Here is a 17,419-nt window from a genome sequence, read left to right on the forward strand (position 1 = left end):
GAAAATTACAGCGCACTTACCAGGATTGGCAGCAGAGTCAGATGATAAAAGCTTCTGAGATGGCTTAGCTGTGTAACCAATGTTGCCTCTAATGAGGAGGCCATCTTGAAACTTCATTTCCTTTGGAACATATTTCTCAATTGATAACTTTTAGCTCACTGATGCTTTTTCAGCAAAGCTTCCCACCAATGGGCAGAGAAAATGTTAAAGTTTCCCCTCCCCCTAATAATGGCACATAGTGCTTTGCCAGAGCTCTCAGAGACAGAGTTGTATCTGGGGGGGGGCACCTTTTTTGGTGGTGGGTGTGGATACTTCAATCTCTATGAGGTGAGGCCTCCTCTATGTATTCTTTGGCTCACTCTTTTGTTTCCAATGGAGTGGTCATCTTCATAAATCAATCTAATCAATTCTGCTTATTAGAAAGGAAATATCAGGTCATTTCTGATAACGTATGACCAGATGCCATGTCTGACGAATGGTGGCAAACCCGTGCTTATTAAAACCACTATAAAGCTAAGGTGCCTCCTAAATATAATGCCCCGTGAACAGCCTGAGTTTAAAACTTGGAAATGACCTGGTGCGCCGTGTGTATACATGGCTTTTGAAAGTACTACAGCGACACAGATCTGCAACCAAATACGTACCTGAATCTGGCAGGATGCGGAGATCTCCCTCTTTGTAATCCTCAAGTAGTTGGTACATATACAGAACAGGGTCCTTTTCATAGGTGATATAATACCAAGTGGTCATGACAGGTGCACGTGCCAACACCATCCCTCGCCATTCATTTTTGGATCCGTCATCCTTTTCGAACATGTGTTCCACTGCTTTGCCAACTATTAGCTCCGCCAAATCCCCATCCATTATTTTTGTTCGACCTGTTGGAAAGGCAGGGATCAAGAGTCAATAGCAAAATCCAACAATCCTTTGCAAAGGGCCACTTGGTCCTTCTAGCCTGTGCTGGCTCCTTATGAGAGAAAACCTGTTTGATCTTTCCCCAGATCAATCGTGAGGTCAGCAATCTAAAGTGCATCTTAGTCCATAGAAGCTGCCTGATGAAATATTCCCAGCATTTCCTACTTGTACTTCAGTTCTAATTGCTAATCAGAGATTGTTCCTACTGGAAGTTGGATATTGAATGGAGGTAGGTGGAAGTCAGGACAGATCAACTGGGTACATAGACTCCAAGTCAACTGATGTGCCCAACCTGCACACAATACAGATTCCTTGACTGGAGTCACATGAAAAGGATGACCACCTCAGAGAATATGAGGGGCCACAGGAGCAAGAGAAAGCTCTAGATCTCACTCAAATTTCAATGACATCATGTTTTAACTTGCACATTGTTATGACTCTTGTTTCCCAGTGGCCAAATGCCTACTGAGCTCAGAACTGACTATACTCATTGACTGAGCGTTTACAACTACCGACAGTAGAGTACTCAGAAAATTTATAACCATCCTGTGTAAAAAATTGTCTACTTACCTCAATACCAAACACCCATTAAGTTCTAGTCTCTTTAGTTAAAGAAAACACCATCTCAGTGTCTGAGTATCAGAAACTCCCATCTTAATGAGACGACTTGTTCTTTTGAATCCCAAAAAAGCTAGTTCTATTCCATTACTGTAGTGTTGACAACCTTCTCATCCAAAGTCTAAACTAAATGAATCTATGCAGTGTCTTCTCTAAAGCACGGTATATGCAAGTGATCAAAACTACATGCACAACCCAAGTGCTGATGAACTACAACAAAATGTCTCCTCTTACGTTTCAATCCCTGCAATAAAGCCACATTTGACTACATCAAGCAATTATGACACAGAAGGCAGCAATGGAGTCCACTGGGTCCAGGCAAATCCCAGCAGAGCAATCCTTAGTGTCTCAACCCTCCTGTTATTTTCTTGCAGTCCTACAATATATTCTCTCAAATGAACTCTTGATATTTTTTTTTGCTCTTTTCTTGCACTCAGGATTAATTTATAGAAGCCTATTAACCCACCAGCAGGTTTGGGATGTGAGATGAGTTTGGAGCTCCAAGGGAAAACTTACAGAGTTTCAGGGAGAATTGTCAAATCCCATGGAGAAAACATCCAAGGATAGAATAGAATCTCAGTTCCCATAGCTGTGAGTTAGCAGTGTTAACTGTGTGCTACTATACTGCATGTTAGCAGCATGCCCAAATCCCACTGTGCACCTTGGTTATAAAATAATGTTTTTACTCTTCCAACCAAAGTGAATGACCTCCCATTTTTTTCACATTTACTTCATCTGACCCTTTCTTGCTCAGTTAACCTCTGAACATCGCTTTGAAGATTGCCAGCACTCAAGGTTTACCGGAGGGCAGCTAATTCCCAAAGTATCACATACATCGTGGATATGGTTCACAGAAACGGGAAATGCAGAAAGGTGGAGAAAACACAAGTACAAAAACTAAATATGGCTATTAACATTATGTCACCATAAATAACTGTACTTAATATTAATATCTTTAAAAGAATACCCATGAATCTGAGAGGCTCCATATAATTACTAACAGCACAAATAGAAGATATCAGCAAATAGTTTCATATATTTAATGGTCTTTAGGGAACTACAGAATACAAATTTAAGCATGACTCATCTGATTAAGCAGTTTTACCACTGGATTTCACAGTTAAGATCCAGCCACAGAGACATGCATCAGATCAAAATGATTTATCTGAGAGTTCTGGGAATGCCCCGATTTACACCACAGAAATTTGAATGATTTTGCATGGCCTTGGAGGAGCTTAAATCTGATTTTAAAAAAACACCGCTGTGAATTGAAACTACTGCACATTTGATACAAACCCAAAATAGGGGCATAACAAATGTCATCAGATTCATTGTACATTTAGAAAACAACCTCAGGATTCCCCAACAACAGACACAATTAATGAAAAGCTGTGCAAACTCACTTTGCATTTGAAGCCTGTTCTCACTCACTCTTCCATTAAGACCTTTTTTAAACCTGCCAATTGTTTTTGTCTGTCCTACTTTGAAGGCTAGAGTCAATTTTGTTTGATAATGTATGACAGATGTGAATGATAATAAACCTGATTCTGATATAGGTCTGTATTGTGGACTGAGAGTTGAAGGGGGTATCATGGCTGGGAAAAGGAGAAGAGGGGAGGAAAAGGGGAGGGAGCAGGAAGCACCAGAGAAATATTCTGTAATGATCAAAAAGACAATTATTTGGAATCAAATGACCGTGCATGGTGTCTCAGGGCTGGGTGTGTCTGCACTCGCGCTACCCTCTGCCCCAGTACTCCTTCTCTGCCACTGTCCCACACCCCTCCTGTGGCGCTCCACCCTTGCCATTCCCAACATCCTTTGCTCCACCAGACTTACAAACTCACTCTCTCTCCACATTGACAAATACACTACTGTGCAAAAGTCTTAGATATCCTAGCTATATACATGTGCTTAAGAATATTGCACAGTACTGTAGAGCTATAAAAATTATGATTGTTATAGTGATAAGAATATTAAATAAGACTTTATAGATCTGAAACATGCCCAAGTATTAGAAGTTTCGGATCTATAGCTAATGATCAAAAACTTCTATTAGTCACTGGGTGCTGTTGTGGAAAAGCGGCATCCATAATCAAGGACATGCACCACCCAGGTTAGGTTCTCTTCATGCTGCTGCCATCAGGTAGAAGGTACAGGGGCCTCAGGACTCACAGCACCAGGTTTCGGAGCAGTTATTACCCCTCAACCATAATGCTTTTAAACCTGTGGGGATAACTTCACTCGATCCGTTACTGAACTGTTCCCACACCCTATGGACTCTCTTCTCTCAAGGACTCTTCATCTCATGTTCTCAATATTTATTGTTTTTAGTTATTTACTATTTTTTCTCTTTTGTATTTTGCAAAGTTTGTTATCTTTTGAACATTGGTTGTTTCTCCATTGTGTTGGGTATGATCTCATCGATTCTATTATGTTTCTTGGATTTACTGTGTATGCTCATAAGAAAACTAATCTTAGGGTTGTATATGTGTGGTAAACCATATATATATATGTTGTAACTGGGTTACCTGTCTGGATACGCCCCTCTGCTGACTGCTCCTGTGGCTCCTCCCACAGACCCCTGAATAAAGGCGATTGTGCCACTGCTCCTCCCTCAGTCCGGGGCAGATACTCAGCATGGTCGAGGTGACATTTTACTGTTAGTAAAAGCCTTTCAGTATTTACTCTACTTCCAGTCTTTTGGAATAATTGATAGTGCATCAATATGGTAACATATGATTTATGATAAATTTATGATAATTTATGATAATTTACCTTGAACGTTGAGAGTTTAATCACACACACATACAAAACTCTATAGATTGGTACCAATTTACATACCACTTTTGTCAGGCAGTATTTCAAGTCCTGAGACCCTGTCATCTTTGAAAAGTTCGATCCCATACACACAGTCGAAATCGTCGTATTTCACCAAGAAGAGTGAGGGGTTAACTGGCAGCTGGTCCAAGACTGTCCCCTTCCACTGGGTAACCACGCCCGTCTTCTCCCTCCATCCATGCTGCACTTTACTTCCCACAATACTGCGCTGTTTGTAGGCAACGGGATCGCTTGCATCTGCTTTGCTACGCTTCCTTGGAGTCAAAACAGCATGAAAAATAAAAATTTGCATTGGTTTAGTTTTGTCACATCTTCCTTGGTAAAAGGGTAAAAACATATAAACAGTCAATTACATTTAACATGATTCTCAATTATATCACTGCCAACCCCAAGCATTTTAAATGATTTTGCACACAAAAATTAAGGAAGCAAAACAAGCAATTTGTAGGCATTTGTGTTTTGCTTAAACATCAGATGCCTCCCTCCTTGTCAATAGCTCTGTTACACTATTCTCCATGATAAGACCACAAGACATGAGACACAGAATTAGGCTATTCAGCCCATCAAGTCTGCTCTGCCTTTCCATCATGGCTGACTTATTACCCCTCTCAATTCTATTCTCCTGCCTTCTCCCCGCAACCTTTGACACCCTTAATAATCAAGATTTTATCAACTCCTGCTTTAAATACACCCACTTACTTGGCCTCTGTTTGCGACAATAAATTCCACAGATTCCACAGAATCTTGGGGCCCCTCTGGCTATCGAACTTCCTCCTCCTCTCTGATCTAAAGGAATGTCCTGGTACTCTAAGCCTGTGCCCTTTAATCCTAGACTTGCCCAATATCGGAAATGTCCTCTTCACATCCAAACTTTCTAGGTCTTTCAATATTCTATAGGTTTCAGTGAGATTAACCGCCCCCCCCGCCCCCATTCTTCTGAACTACAGCAAGTACAGGCACAGAGACATCAAATGCTCCTCATACATTAACCCTTTCATTCCTGGGATCATTCTCATGAACCTCCTCTGGATCCACATCAATGCCAGCACATCCTTTCTTAGAGGGGCCCCAAGATTTGCTCTCATTTACCATTCCTGTAACCACTCTGTAATGCTTCAGTTCAGCTTGTCTTCGTGATACTGTTTTCAATTTTCTATCAGTTCAGTCTATATCATTATACATGTCTTCTTCCATTTTCCCCAGGCTTTGAGTCCGCTTTGTAATTCACGGTACTTCAAATGGGCTAAGTCAAGCTCTCAAGTTACATACATTCTCTGCTTTTGAACTTTATTCTTCTGAATGTGAACCTCAGTGCTTTGAATATAATTTCATGACTTTGTTAAAACAAACCTGCAGGGAAAAAACTTCATTGCAATGATGCCTTTCATAACCACAAGGTATTCCGTCAAATACTTTCCAGCCTCTGAGGTGAAAATGTTGGAAGCACACCAGCCAATTGGCAAACAACAACCTCCTAGAATCTGCCAATGTGACAAACTGTATTTACTGGCGCTGACAGAGGAATAACCATTGCTCAGAGTAACCCCAGACTCATCCAAATAGTTCCATCAGTTCTTTACTGCTCACCCGACAGAAAGGGTTAGGTTCTAAGTTCGACGTTTCATCTGAAATGTAAAAGGGACCGTTCCTCTAGAACAGAGGGGGTATTCAGTTGGATACTATGAAACGCTGAGGGGCACAATAACTAATAGTTATTTTCATCTACAACAATTTCAAAAACTAAATTTAAAATAACCAAAGGAATCTTTTCTTCAGTACAGAATTGCGCACATCTGCATAAGTGCGTATGGGGAATGACGGTAGAAAGGAGAGTCCCCCAAACACTCACATTTACAAAGGAGCTGGAAAAGCACTTGATGTGACAAAACCTGTACGAGTGGGTGGGGGGGGGGTCGCTGGCAGAAAGCACGGGGGGCTGAGTTATAGGTAGAGGTTGAGCAGGCCAGGAATTTATTCATTAGAACCCAGGGGACTGGAGGGGAATGACCTTACAGAAGCGTATAAAAATCACGAGGGACATAAATAGGGTAATTTTCTCAAGGAAAGGCAATCAGAACTTGAGGATATAGGTCTAAGGTGAAGAGGAAAGATTTAAAAAGGATCAAAGGGGCATATCTTCACACAGAGGATGGTGTATATTTGGAATGAGCTGTCAAGGAAGTGACTGAGGCAGGTACAACAATGACAATCAAAAAAACATTTGGACAGGTACGTGGCCCTTTGTGCCAACCTACTCCAAGATCAATCTAAACCATCCCTCCCACACAGCCCCCCGTTCATCTTTCATCCATGTGTCTCTCAGTATCTGCCTCTAACAATGACCCAAGGCACCACGTTTCACACACCCACCACTCTCTGTGTAAATAAAAAGTACATTTGACATCCCTCTTACCTCCAAACAAATTAAAGTTAGGCCCCACCACATTTGCCATTTCTACCTTGGGAAAAAGGCACTGACTGTCCACTGTCTATAACCAAGGAGAGGATATTGATGGGCTCACAGAGTGCATCACTGATTACATCAACTTCTGTGTGGACTGCAATGTTCCGACAAGAACTGTCCTTTGTTATTCAAATAACAAGCCATGGGTGACAAAGGACATTAAGGACATTCTGAATGCTAAAAAGAGGGCGTTTAGAGATGGAAATAGGGGGGAGCTGAGGGCAATACAGAGTGACCTGAAAGCCAGGATAGAGAGGCTAAAGACAGGTATGAGAGGAAGCTTGAGTGGAAACTCCAGCAGAACAACATGAGAGAGGTCTGGAGGGGGATGGAGGGGGATTCCGGCAAACTAGCAACAGAGGAGCTGAAGGCAGTGTGGACAGGGCCAATGAACTTAACCTGTTCTTTAACAGATTTGATATTGTGGCCCCTGCCCATCCCCCACAAGAGCCATCTGTTGTCGGCCCCCAACCAACACATATTCCACTCTCCCCTCCTACCCCTCCTCACAGTCCCCCACCCTGCTCCCATGACTATATCCCTTCCCCACACGAAACCACCACGGTGGGCTTCACAGCTGAACGGGTGAGAAGACAGCTGAAACGTCTCAACCCAAGCAAGGCTGCAGAACCGGATGGTGTCAGTACCAGGGTGCTCAAAGCCTGTGCCCCTCAGCTATGTGGAGTACTTCGCCATGTATTCAACCTGAGCCTGAGGCTCTGGAGGGTTCCTGTACTGTGGAAGACGTCCTGCCTCGTCCCTGTGCCGAAGACGCCGCACCCCAGCGGCCTCAATGACTACAGACCGGTGGCATTGACCTCCCACATCATGAAGACCCTGGAGAGACTTGTTCTGGAGCTGCTCCGGCCTATGGTCAGGCCACACTTAGATCCCCTCCAGTTCGCCTACCAGCCCCGACTAGGAGTTGAGGATGCCATCGTCTACCTGCTGAAACATGTCTATGCCCACCTGGACAAGCCAGCGAGCACTGTGAGGGTCATGTTTTTTGACTGCTCCAGTGCGTTCAACACCATCCGCCCTGCTCTGCTGGGGGAGAAGCTGACAGCGATGCAGGTGGATGCTTCCCTGGTGTCATGGATTCTTGAGTACCTGACTGACAGACCACAGTACGTGTGCTTGCAACACTGTGTGCCCGACAGAGTGATCAGCCGCACTGCGGCTCCACAGGTGACTGTCTTGTCTCACCATGTACACCTCTGACTTCAACTACTGCACAGAGTCTTATCATCTTCAGAAGTTTTCGGATGACTCTGCCATAGTACGATGCATCAGCAAGGGAGATGAGGCTGAGTACAGGGCTACGGTAAGAAACTTTGTCACATGGTGTGGGCAGAATTATCTGCAGCTTAATGTGAAAAAGACTAAGGAGCTGGTGGTAGACCTGAGGAGAGCTAAGGTACTCGTGACCCCTGTTTCCATCCAGGGGGTCAGTGTGGACATGGTGGAGGATTACAAATACCTGGGGATACGAATTGACAATAAACTGGACTGGTCAAAGAACACTGAGGCTGTCTACAAGAAGGGACAGAGCTGTCTCTATTTCCTGAGGAGACTGAGGTCCTTTAACATCTGCCGGACGATGCTGAGGATGTTCTACGAGTCTGTGGTGGCCAGTGCTATCATGTTTGCTGTTGTGTGCTGGGGCAGCAGGTTGAGGGCAGCAGACACCAGCAGAATCAACAAACTTATTCGTAAGGCCAGTGATGTTGTGGGGATGGAACTGGACTCTCTCACGGTGGTGTCTGAAAAGAGGATGCTGTCCAAGTTGCATGCCATCTTGGACAATGTCTCCCATCCACTACATAATGTACTGGGTGGACACAGGAGTACATTCAGCCAGAGACTCATTCCATCGAGATGCAACACAGAGCGTCATAGGAAGTCATTCCTGCCTGTGGCCATCAAACTTTATAACTCCTCCCTTGGAGGGTCAGACACCCTGAGCCAATAGGCTGGTCCTGGACTTATTTCCTGGCATAATTTACATATTACTATTTAACTATTTATGGTTCTATTACTATTTATTATTTATGGTGCAACTGTAACGAAAAACCAATTTCCTCCGGGATCAATAAAGTATGACTATGACTATGACTAACTCTCATCATCTTGGACACCTCTATCATTCACCTCCCATTCTCCTTCACTCCAAAGAGAAAAGCCTAGCTTTCTCACCTATCCTCATAAGACATGTTCTCTAACATGAAAAGCATCCTGGTAAATCTCTTCTGCACCCTCTCTAAAGCTTTCATATTCTCCCTGTAATGAGGCAACAAGAACTGAACACAATACTCCAAGTGTGGTCTAATCAGAGTATTATAGATCTGTAACATTTCTTGTGTCTCTTGAACTCAAACTCTTGACTAATGAAGGTCAACACATCATACGACTTCCTAACCATACCATCACTTGCACGGCAGGCTTGAGGGATCCATGGATGTGAACCCCAAGATCCCTCTGTTCCTCCACACTGTTAAAAACCCTGCCACTAACACTGTATTCTACTTTCAAAAGTGAATCACTTCACATTTTTCTGGACTAAAGTCCATCTGTCACTTCTCAGCCCAAGTTTCGAAGGTTATGGGCCCAATGCGAGAAAATGGGAGAAGTTTAGATGGGAACATTGTTTGGCACAGAGACCAGTTCCCATGCTGTGTTACTCAGGCCGACAGCTGGAAAGTGGCAAAAGCATTTTCCTGCAGTGTGGACATTGCTGGGTGGAAAGATCTTCTTTGTTGTAAATTACTAGAACTCCACATGCAATCCCATACCAAGGAACATCCAATCTTCAACCATGACATGAAACAGAAAACACCCATAAGGATCAAAAGCAAAGAACAAAATTAGCAGTTTGAGTAATTTGTTCAAAAGTAACAAAGCAGGACCCTTGCATCATCACCTTGTAATGGTGATGATGAGTGCCTGAATACAGAATGTTGCTAGTTAGAGAAGAAGTTCAAATAGTAGAGGCTATATTTTAAAAAAGACAAGAACCATGGCAGCAACATTTTACATCAGTTTGCATAACCACCCCACAAAACTTCACAGTCCCCAATGTCAAGCTTGCTATTTTTTCCTACAAACCAAGCCACCAACGAATTCTTCATTGAAAAGATGGCCTGCTTCATTTTGCTTCAGAATGGAAAATAATAGGTATTGTAACCACAGAAGAAAGCTGATAGGAGTTTTAAGTTCACTCAACCTGCTACAGGACATCCCCCCGCAATCTGTCATTGTGACAGCAAATAACTGTGTAGTATCTTTTGAACTGGCTTTTGTTGGCTCTTAGCAACTGTATCCATGGCACCAGAATTGTGAAGCTTTTGTGAGTAAATACAGAACCAATACAGAGTTCCATGGTTACAGGTATCATCAAATAATACATTTATTTCACATTTGGACATCATTGAATTGACTTTATTTCTTACATCATTCACATACAGCGGGAGTAAAAATCTTTACGTTACGTCTACATCTATATGTGCAATGTGCAATCATAGTAATTTATAATAAATAGTCGTATATTGACTCAATTCAGCGTGAGATCATCAGTCTGATGGCCTGGTGGAAGAAGCTCTCCCGGAGCCTGTTGGTCCTGGCTTTTATGCTGTGGTACCGCTTCCTGGATGGTAGCAGCTGGAACAGATTGTGGTTGGGGTGACTCGGGTCCCCAATGATCCTACGGGCCCTAACACACCTGTCCTTGTAAATATCCTGAATCATGGGAAGTTCACAACTACAGATGCACCGGGCTGTCTGTACCACTCTCTGCAGAGTTCTGCGATTAAGGGAGGTACAGTTCCCATACCAGGCAGTGATACAGCCAGTAAGGATGCTCTCAATTGTGCCCCTGTAGAAAGTTCTTAGGATCTGGGGGCCCATACTAAACTTCCTCAACTGTCTGAGGTGTGAATTGCTTTGATTTGTAGCTGTGTCAGCTTTTTTTTAATGACATAAATTTTATTGAATTCTTTTACAAATTTTTCCCCGAACCCTTGAGTCAGTGTTGAAATTATGTAAAACATAGCTTACGAAACATAAAATTATCCATACAATAAAAAAAACAAACATGGCAGAAATAAATATCAATATAATAACTATGTGTCTATTTAGACCTCTAATAACAGAAAAGGCTGCCATTCAGCAATATGCTTCACCACACATTCACCACTATTTCCGCCCCCCCCAGGAAACATAAATATTTGCCCCATTTTTGTGTATGGATGTCCAATCCATCAAACTGTTTGTAAGACATGCCTTCAAAAGCTGCCACTTTGGCTATCTCTGTGGCCCACTCCTGAAATGATGGTCCCCCCCAAGTTCCTCCAGCCTCTAAGTATGATTTGTCTTCCTACCATTATACTTGTCTGGATCCAATTTTGAGAGTGTTTATCCCCAAGTAACCCAAGTGTGTCTTCCAAGACAAAAAGTCTGGGGCAGAAAGGGAGTTGAATACCCGAAACTTCACCAATATACTTATGTATCATAATTTAAAACTCTTGAATTCTGGGACAGGACCAGAGAGCATGTACTCAGTCCCCTTTATCTGCCTCTCAGCGCCAGCATTCAGGGGTGTTTTTCAATCCTAATCTATGTAACCTTGCTGGAGTCCAGTACAAACGGTATAGAATCTTAAACTGAATAAGGCGTACCCTCAGATCTCTTGACATTGTTCTGACAGTTTTGCAAATTTTGTCCCACTCCTTTGTCTCAAAAGTCACACTCAGGTCCTTTTCCCATGCTCTTTTAAAACCCAACAGAAATTTGTCCCCGGAGATTTGTGTTAAAGCTGAATAATAAGCTGAGGCGTGACCTTTACCATTTGCAGCCAGAACAGTAGACAGTACCGTAGCAACTTGTGGGGGTTGCTGTGTAGAACCAAAAGTTGTACGTAGCAAATGACGCAGTCGAAGATATCTCCAAAATTGTGACCTAGAGATATCGCACTGTTGGGTCAAATGATTAAAAGATTTTAAACTGTCACCATTATAAAGGTCTTCCTATTTAATTACTCTTTCCCTCCAGAAGAAAGGGGACTTATCAATACACAACTTCGGATTCATCCAAATACTAGAGGCTTTATTCAAATATGGATTAAATTTAAATAATCTGGCTAGTTTATTCCAAAACAAATGCATATGCGATATAATTGGGTGAAACCTTGCCTCAGGAGGTAACTCAATAGACAAACATCGTAATGGAGGGATGGGAGGAAGAGCAGAACACTCAATACGATACCAAGGGGGCGCTCTCTCCGGAGGGAGAGACCAATGTGCTAAATGCTTATGAGTAAAGGCATAGTAATAGTAGATTAACTTTGGCAAACCTAAGCCCCTCCTTTCAACTGGCAGTTGTAATTTGTTAAAGTTTAAGTGTGGGCGTTTACCACGCCAAATAAAAGCTTTAATTATTTTATCAAATTGCTTAAAATATGTTAATGGGATTTGAACTGGTAACAATTGGAACAGATAATTAACCTTTGGAATGCTATTCATCTTCAAGGCATTTACTTTTCCCGACATTGACAAATACAATGATGACCATCTGTCTACATCACATGAAATTCTCTGCAATAATGGAACAAAATTTACCTTTACTAAATCCTTCAGTTGGGGGGGAAATTAATACCTAAATATCATATACCCTCCTTGGCCAGTGAAATTGGCCTGGGTAAAAAGCAGATGCAGGGCAATATGCAGTCAACGGTAGTGCTTCCGATTTTGTCCAATTAACCTTATAAACTGAGAATCTAGAGTAAGACTTTATAATGTTAAAAGGACATGGCACCAATCGACTAGGGTCCGACACAAGTAATAAAATATCATCCGCATAAAGCATCAGACAATGAACCTGTCCTCCCACAGATATCCCTATAAAGTTCTCATTCTCTCTGATAGCTGCTGCCAGGGGCTCCAAAGCTAGACAGAACAACATTGGAGAAAGTGGGGAACCCTGTTGGGCACCCCTTCTAAGAGAGTAGTAAAGTGAAATGTAACCACTAGTTTGAACCGCTGCTTGAGGGTTATTATGTAACAGTTGTTACGTACCCCGTAACTGGGTTGCCAAACCAGCAGAAATGGATCACTCAGTTGGAGTCTGGATTACTAGAACTAAGAAAGTTTTATTAAAGAAACAAGCAACACAGTACTCTAATGAAAAGGATAATAAATGCAACAGTTCAGCAATGATAAACACACATGTGCACAGAATTAAGCATCAATCAAGCTCTATCGTTGTCTAGGGGTAAATGACCAATTTCAAAGTGACACAAAAGTCCAGTTCGATTTAATAGTTCAGTTTGCAGTAATCACTGCCATGGCGATGGACAACGTGGGGAGAGAGAGAGAGAACGGGAACGACTGATCATTCAGAAACGGCTTCCACTCACAGACCGGCCATATTTCTCACAAGCAACTTTCCGGGCGGGTCCTTTGTGATGTCACCTGTGTATTATGTGTATTCTCGTCACACAGTCTAAACTATTTTAAAAAGATGGGTCCAAATCCCAAAAAAATTGAAGAATCTTAAACAGATAGCCCCATTCCACTCGATCAAATGTTTTTTCAGCATCGAGTGAGATAGCTGTTACAGGTGACTGATTATCGGCCACCGACCACATAATATTCACAAGACACCTCACGTTATCAGATGAGCTGCGGCCCCTGATAAATCCCACCTGATCACTATGTATCAACTGTGTTATTACTGTTTCTAAACGGTTTGCAAGGATCTTTGATAAAATTTTCACATCTATTAGGATTAGGGAAATTGGTCTATAATTCTTACATTCACACGGGTCTTTACCCTCTTTCAGAATCAATGTAATTAGCGCTTGTGATAAAGTAGGGGGTAAGTTAACCCGCTCTACAGACTCATTGTACAGCAGTAGTGGAGCTAGCTCCTCCGCATAGCATTTAAAAAATTCCATTGTAAATCCATCTGGGCCAGGAGCTTTCCCAGTAGGTAAGGTCTTAATCACTGATATAATTTCTTCCAATGTTATAGCGGAATCAAGGTATTGTTGTCCTCTCGTCAACTTAGGTAACCCTAATGGCCTCAGAAAGCTATCCATTTCTTCCTCACTAGAGTTGGAGGTTGACGTATATAGGTCCTTATCAAACTCTTGGAATGCATCATTAATATCGTTAGGTGCCGTCAGAATATCACCCATTGCTGATCTAATAACTGGGATGATAGATATTGATTCTCTCTGTTTTATACACCTTGCCAGAAACTTGCCAGCTTTCTCCCGCAATTCAAATTGCCTTTGTCTTCCCCTGAAATGCCAAAATTCTACTTTCTGGGATAATATTAGATTGTATTGATATTTCAGCTGTGTTATCTGAAATCTTTGGATGACATCCGCTACTTTAATTTTGTCTCAATCTCTTTAATTTTATTTTCTAAGCTTGTAATTTTCTGATTATTCTGTTTTTTTAATATAAGAAGTATGTTGAATAGTATCATCATCATCAGGTGCCATACCCAGTTTGAGCTTTTACTGCCATGGGCCACACACTCCTGTTTCAGGTCAAGTGGATCAATTTATTGTATTCATTTCCAGTTCTCTGGCTGCTGTCTCCATCATCATTTGTCTTTACCTTCCTCTTGCTTTCTTCACTTCAATCTTTCCCATAATTACCATGCATTCTAACTCCTCTTTCCTAATCACATGTCCAATGAAGTTACGTTGCCTTTTCATGATCTCATATATTATTTCTCTTTTTGTGTTTGCTTTGTTCATGACAACCTCGTAGATATTCATTTTGTCCATGATATTCTTTGCATCCTCCTCAAAAACCACATCTCTGCAGCTTCAACTCATTTCCTCATGTTACTAGATATTGTCCAACATTCTGAGCCATATAACATAACTGGATAAGTGTAACATTTCAGTACTCTGAGGCAGGTTGTCATGCCTAGTTTAGTATTGGTCAGCATACTCTTCATTCTCGTAAAGGTGTCTTTTGCCATCTCTATTCTTCTTTTGATGTCCATTTCGCACCTGCCATCAGATATCACCCCAGCTTCTTAAGTAGCAAAAGTTCTGTACTTGTTTTATGTCTTCCCCATTTATTCTCAGCCTGCAGATAGGATTCTCCTTCTTTTTGGATATCACCATACATTCTGTCTTTTTGCAATAGTATATCCCTTCAAAACTGCCTTCAGGGCTTCCCAGTCAGTCCCTGCCAAGGGGGCCGTAGGTGTATTTATCTCTAAATACTCCTTAGTTTGTTGTCCCATAGCTTGCCTAAATATTGATTCTTGTAACAAGGATGAATCAAATCTCCATTTATGTGACTGCATTCTCTTATACTGAGGCATTGTCTCTAGACAAACCCCAAGCAAGATCTGATTACCAATTGCACATTGAGACACAGACTGAATAAGTGACTTGGATATAAGGAAGAAATCAATCCTTCTGTATATTTTATGAACTGCAGAAAAAAATGTGTAATCCCTCCCATTGGGATTCATAAGGCGCCAAACATCCACAAGCCCAAGGGCTTTACACATTTTTTGCACCATCACAGTGAGTTTTGAGGTTCTATATGACAACATCTTACTACGGTCGATGATTGGATCCATTACCAAATTAAAATCTCCCCCAAGTATGATATCATAAGCTCCAATAGAATGTAACTTTCTTTGAAGATCAACAAAAAATCCTGCATCTTCTACGTTAGGTTCATGTATGTTTGCTAAAATAGTATGTTGCTTCTGTGTGCTTCTGCCAAAATAATAAGAATTCTCCCTGCTTCATCTTTGATCTGTTTCTCACATCTAAACTGCACTCACCTATTGGTAAGTGTTATAATGCCCTTGCTCTTAGTTGACCCTGCACTGTAAAAAACGTGATCTGTTAAAACCCCCCAGTGGCTTTACTGATTCCTCTGCTGATAAATGTGTTTCCTGTTGAAATACCACATCCCATTTTTGTCTCTTAAGCTTATTCATTATTTTTCTCCTTTATAGGATTCCCCAGACCGTTAACATTCCATGTGGTGAAACATATTTTATCTGAATTAAGAGAAGACATAGTTAGGACAAACAAACAAACACACTACAATATTTTGACACAGACTCATAAACCCCCATTTACACTGAGAAGTAACAAAATGGCACATAAAATTCTCCTGCGTGCAACAGTGGCCACAGAATACGGCCAAACATCCTTTCCACAAAGGATAGTCATAGTCATTCTTCATTGATCCCGAGGGAAATTGGTTTTCGTTACAGTTGCACCATAAATAATTAAAGTAATATGTAAATTATGCCAGGAAATAAGTCCAGGACCAGCCTATTGGCTCAGGGTGTCTGACCCTCCAAGGGAGGAGTTGTAAATTTGATGGCCACAGGCAGGAATGACTTCCTATGACGCTCTGTGTTGCATCTCAGTGGGATGAGTCTCTGGCTGAATGTACTCCTGTGCCCAACCATTGGCATGCAACTTAGACAGCATTCTCTTTTCAGACACCACCATCAGAGAGTCCAGTTCGATCCCCACAACATCATTGGCCTTACAAATGAGTTTGTTGATTCTGTTGGTGTCTGCTGCCCTCAGCCTGCTGCCCCAGCACACAACAGCAAACATGATCGTACTGGCCACCACTGGCCACATGGATTAAGGTCCATGAAGTGCCCAGAACAGTTTTAACTCCTCAGAAATAATGCCGATGCAATTTCACAGTCAACATAGCACACTTAACAGTATGTCAGCCCTAGTGAGATTAAGGTAGCTTCAGTACAATACAATGCAGCAAGATTAAAAAAAAATAACAAACACAATCCAACTCACATCTTGCTCAATTTAACTAGCGTAGTTAAACTCCCCCATCTCCTCAATAAATTTTCTTGCTTTATGTGGGCACTCAAAAAACTTGAAACCATCCTTAATCTCTATTCTTAGCTTGGCTGGGTGAAGCAGTGCAAAGCTCACATTCCGCCCCCGAAGCATCTTCTTACATTCTTTAAACTTTCCTCGTTTTACTTGTGTGGGTCTGGAGAAGTCTGGGAAGATCATAACATGATTGTTGTCCCAGGAAAACATGCCCTTGACCCTCGCCGCTCGCTGCACAAAATCTCAATCCTTTGACCTGAGGAAACTTGCGAGGATAGGCCAAGGCCTATCTCTAGTACTGGGTCTGGGACCCAGCGCTCTGTATGCATGTTCTATTTCAAGCTTTTCCTCCCAATCGCCGACAAGTTACAAGACTAATTCATCCATGAACGCGATGATACCCTGCCCCTCTTTTCCCTCTGGAATGCCGATGAATCAGAGATTGTTGCGCCGATTACGGTTCTCCATGTCCTCCAGTTTATCTGTTAGCTGGTCAATATCCGCTTTGGTAGCCAATGGGTTGACTTCTCATTCCCCATCCACCACATCAGCGATGACAGCTTTGATTCCACTAATGATATAGATCGGTGTATATCTTCAAGGCTTACCAGGTCGTCCGAGATATTTTTCAAAGCCACATATATGTCAGCCAAGTCATGACTCGCCTCATGTTGGTCTCCCTCAGATGATGGTCCTCCGCCATTCTGATCAGAGGCCGTCTG

General features: G+C 42.1%; 1 protein-coding gene across 2 annotated transcripts in view; it reads right to left on the minus strand.

Annotated features, from left to right (window-relative positions):
- LOC134337471 (spindlin-1-like) overlaps positions 1 to 17,419 on the minus strand; it is a 130,198-nt gene that overhangs the window by 25,308 nt on the left and 87,471 nt on the right. For both annotated transcript variants that reach the window (XM_063032510.1, XM_063032512.1), the window contains exons 3-4: positions 4,375 to 4,625; positions 645 to 878 (exon numbers count right to left, since the gene is read on the minus strand). In XM_063032510.1, coding sequence (XP_062888580.1) covers positions 645 to 878; positions 4,375 to 4,625 — 485 coding nt within the window. The remainder of the gene's footprint in view (positions 1 to 644; positions 879 to 4,374; positions 4,626 to 17,419) is intronic.

Source organism: Mobula hypostoma, chromosome 24 (assembly GCF_963921235.1).
Source record: "Mobula hypostoma chromosome 24, sMobHyp1.1, whole genome shotgun sequence".
Taxonomy (NCBI): domain Eukaryota; kingdom Metazoa; phylum Chordata; class Chondrichthyes; order Myliobatiformes; family Myliobatidae; genus Mobula; species Mobula hypostoma.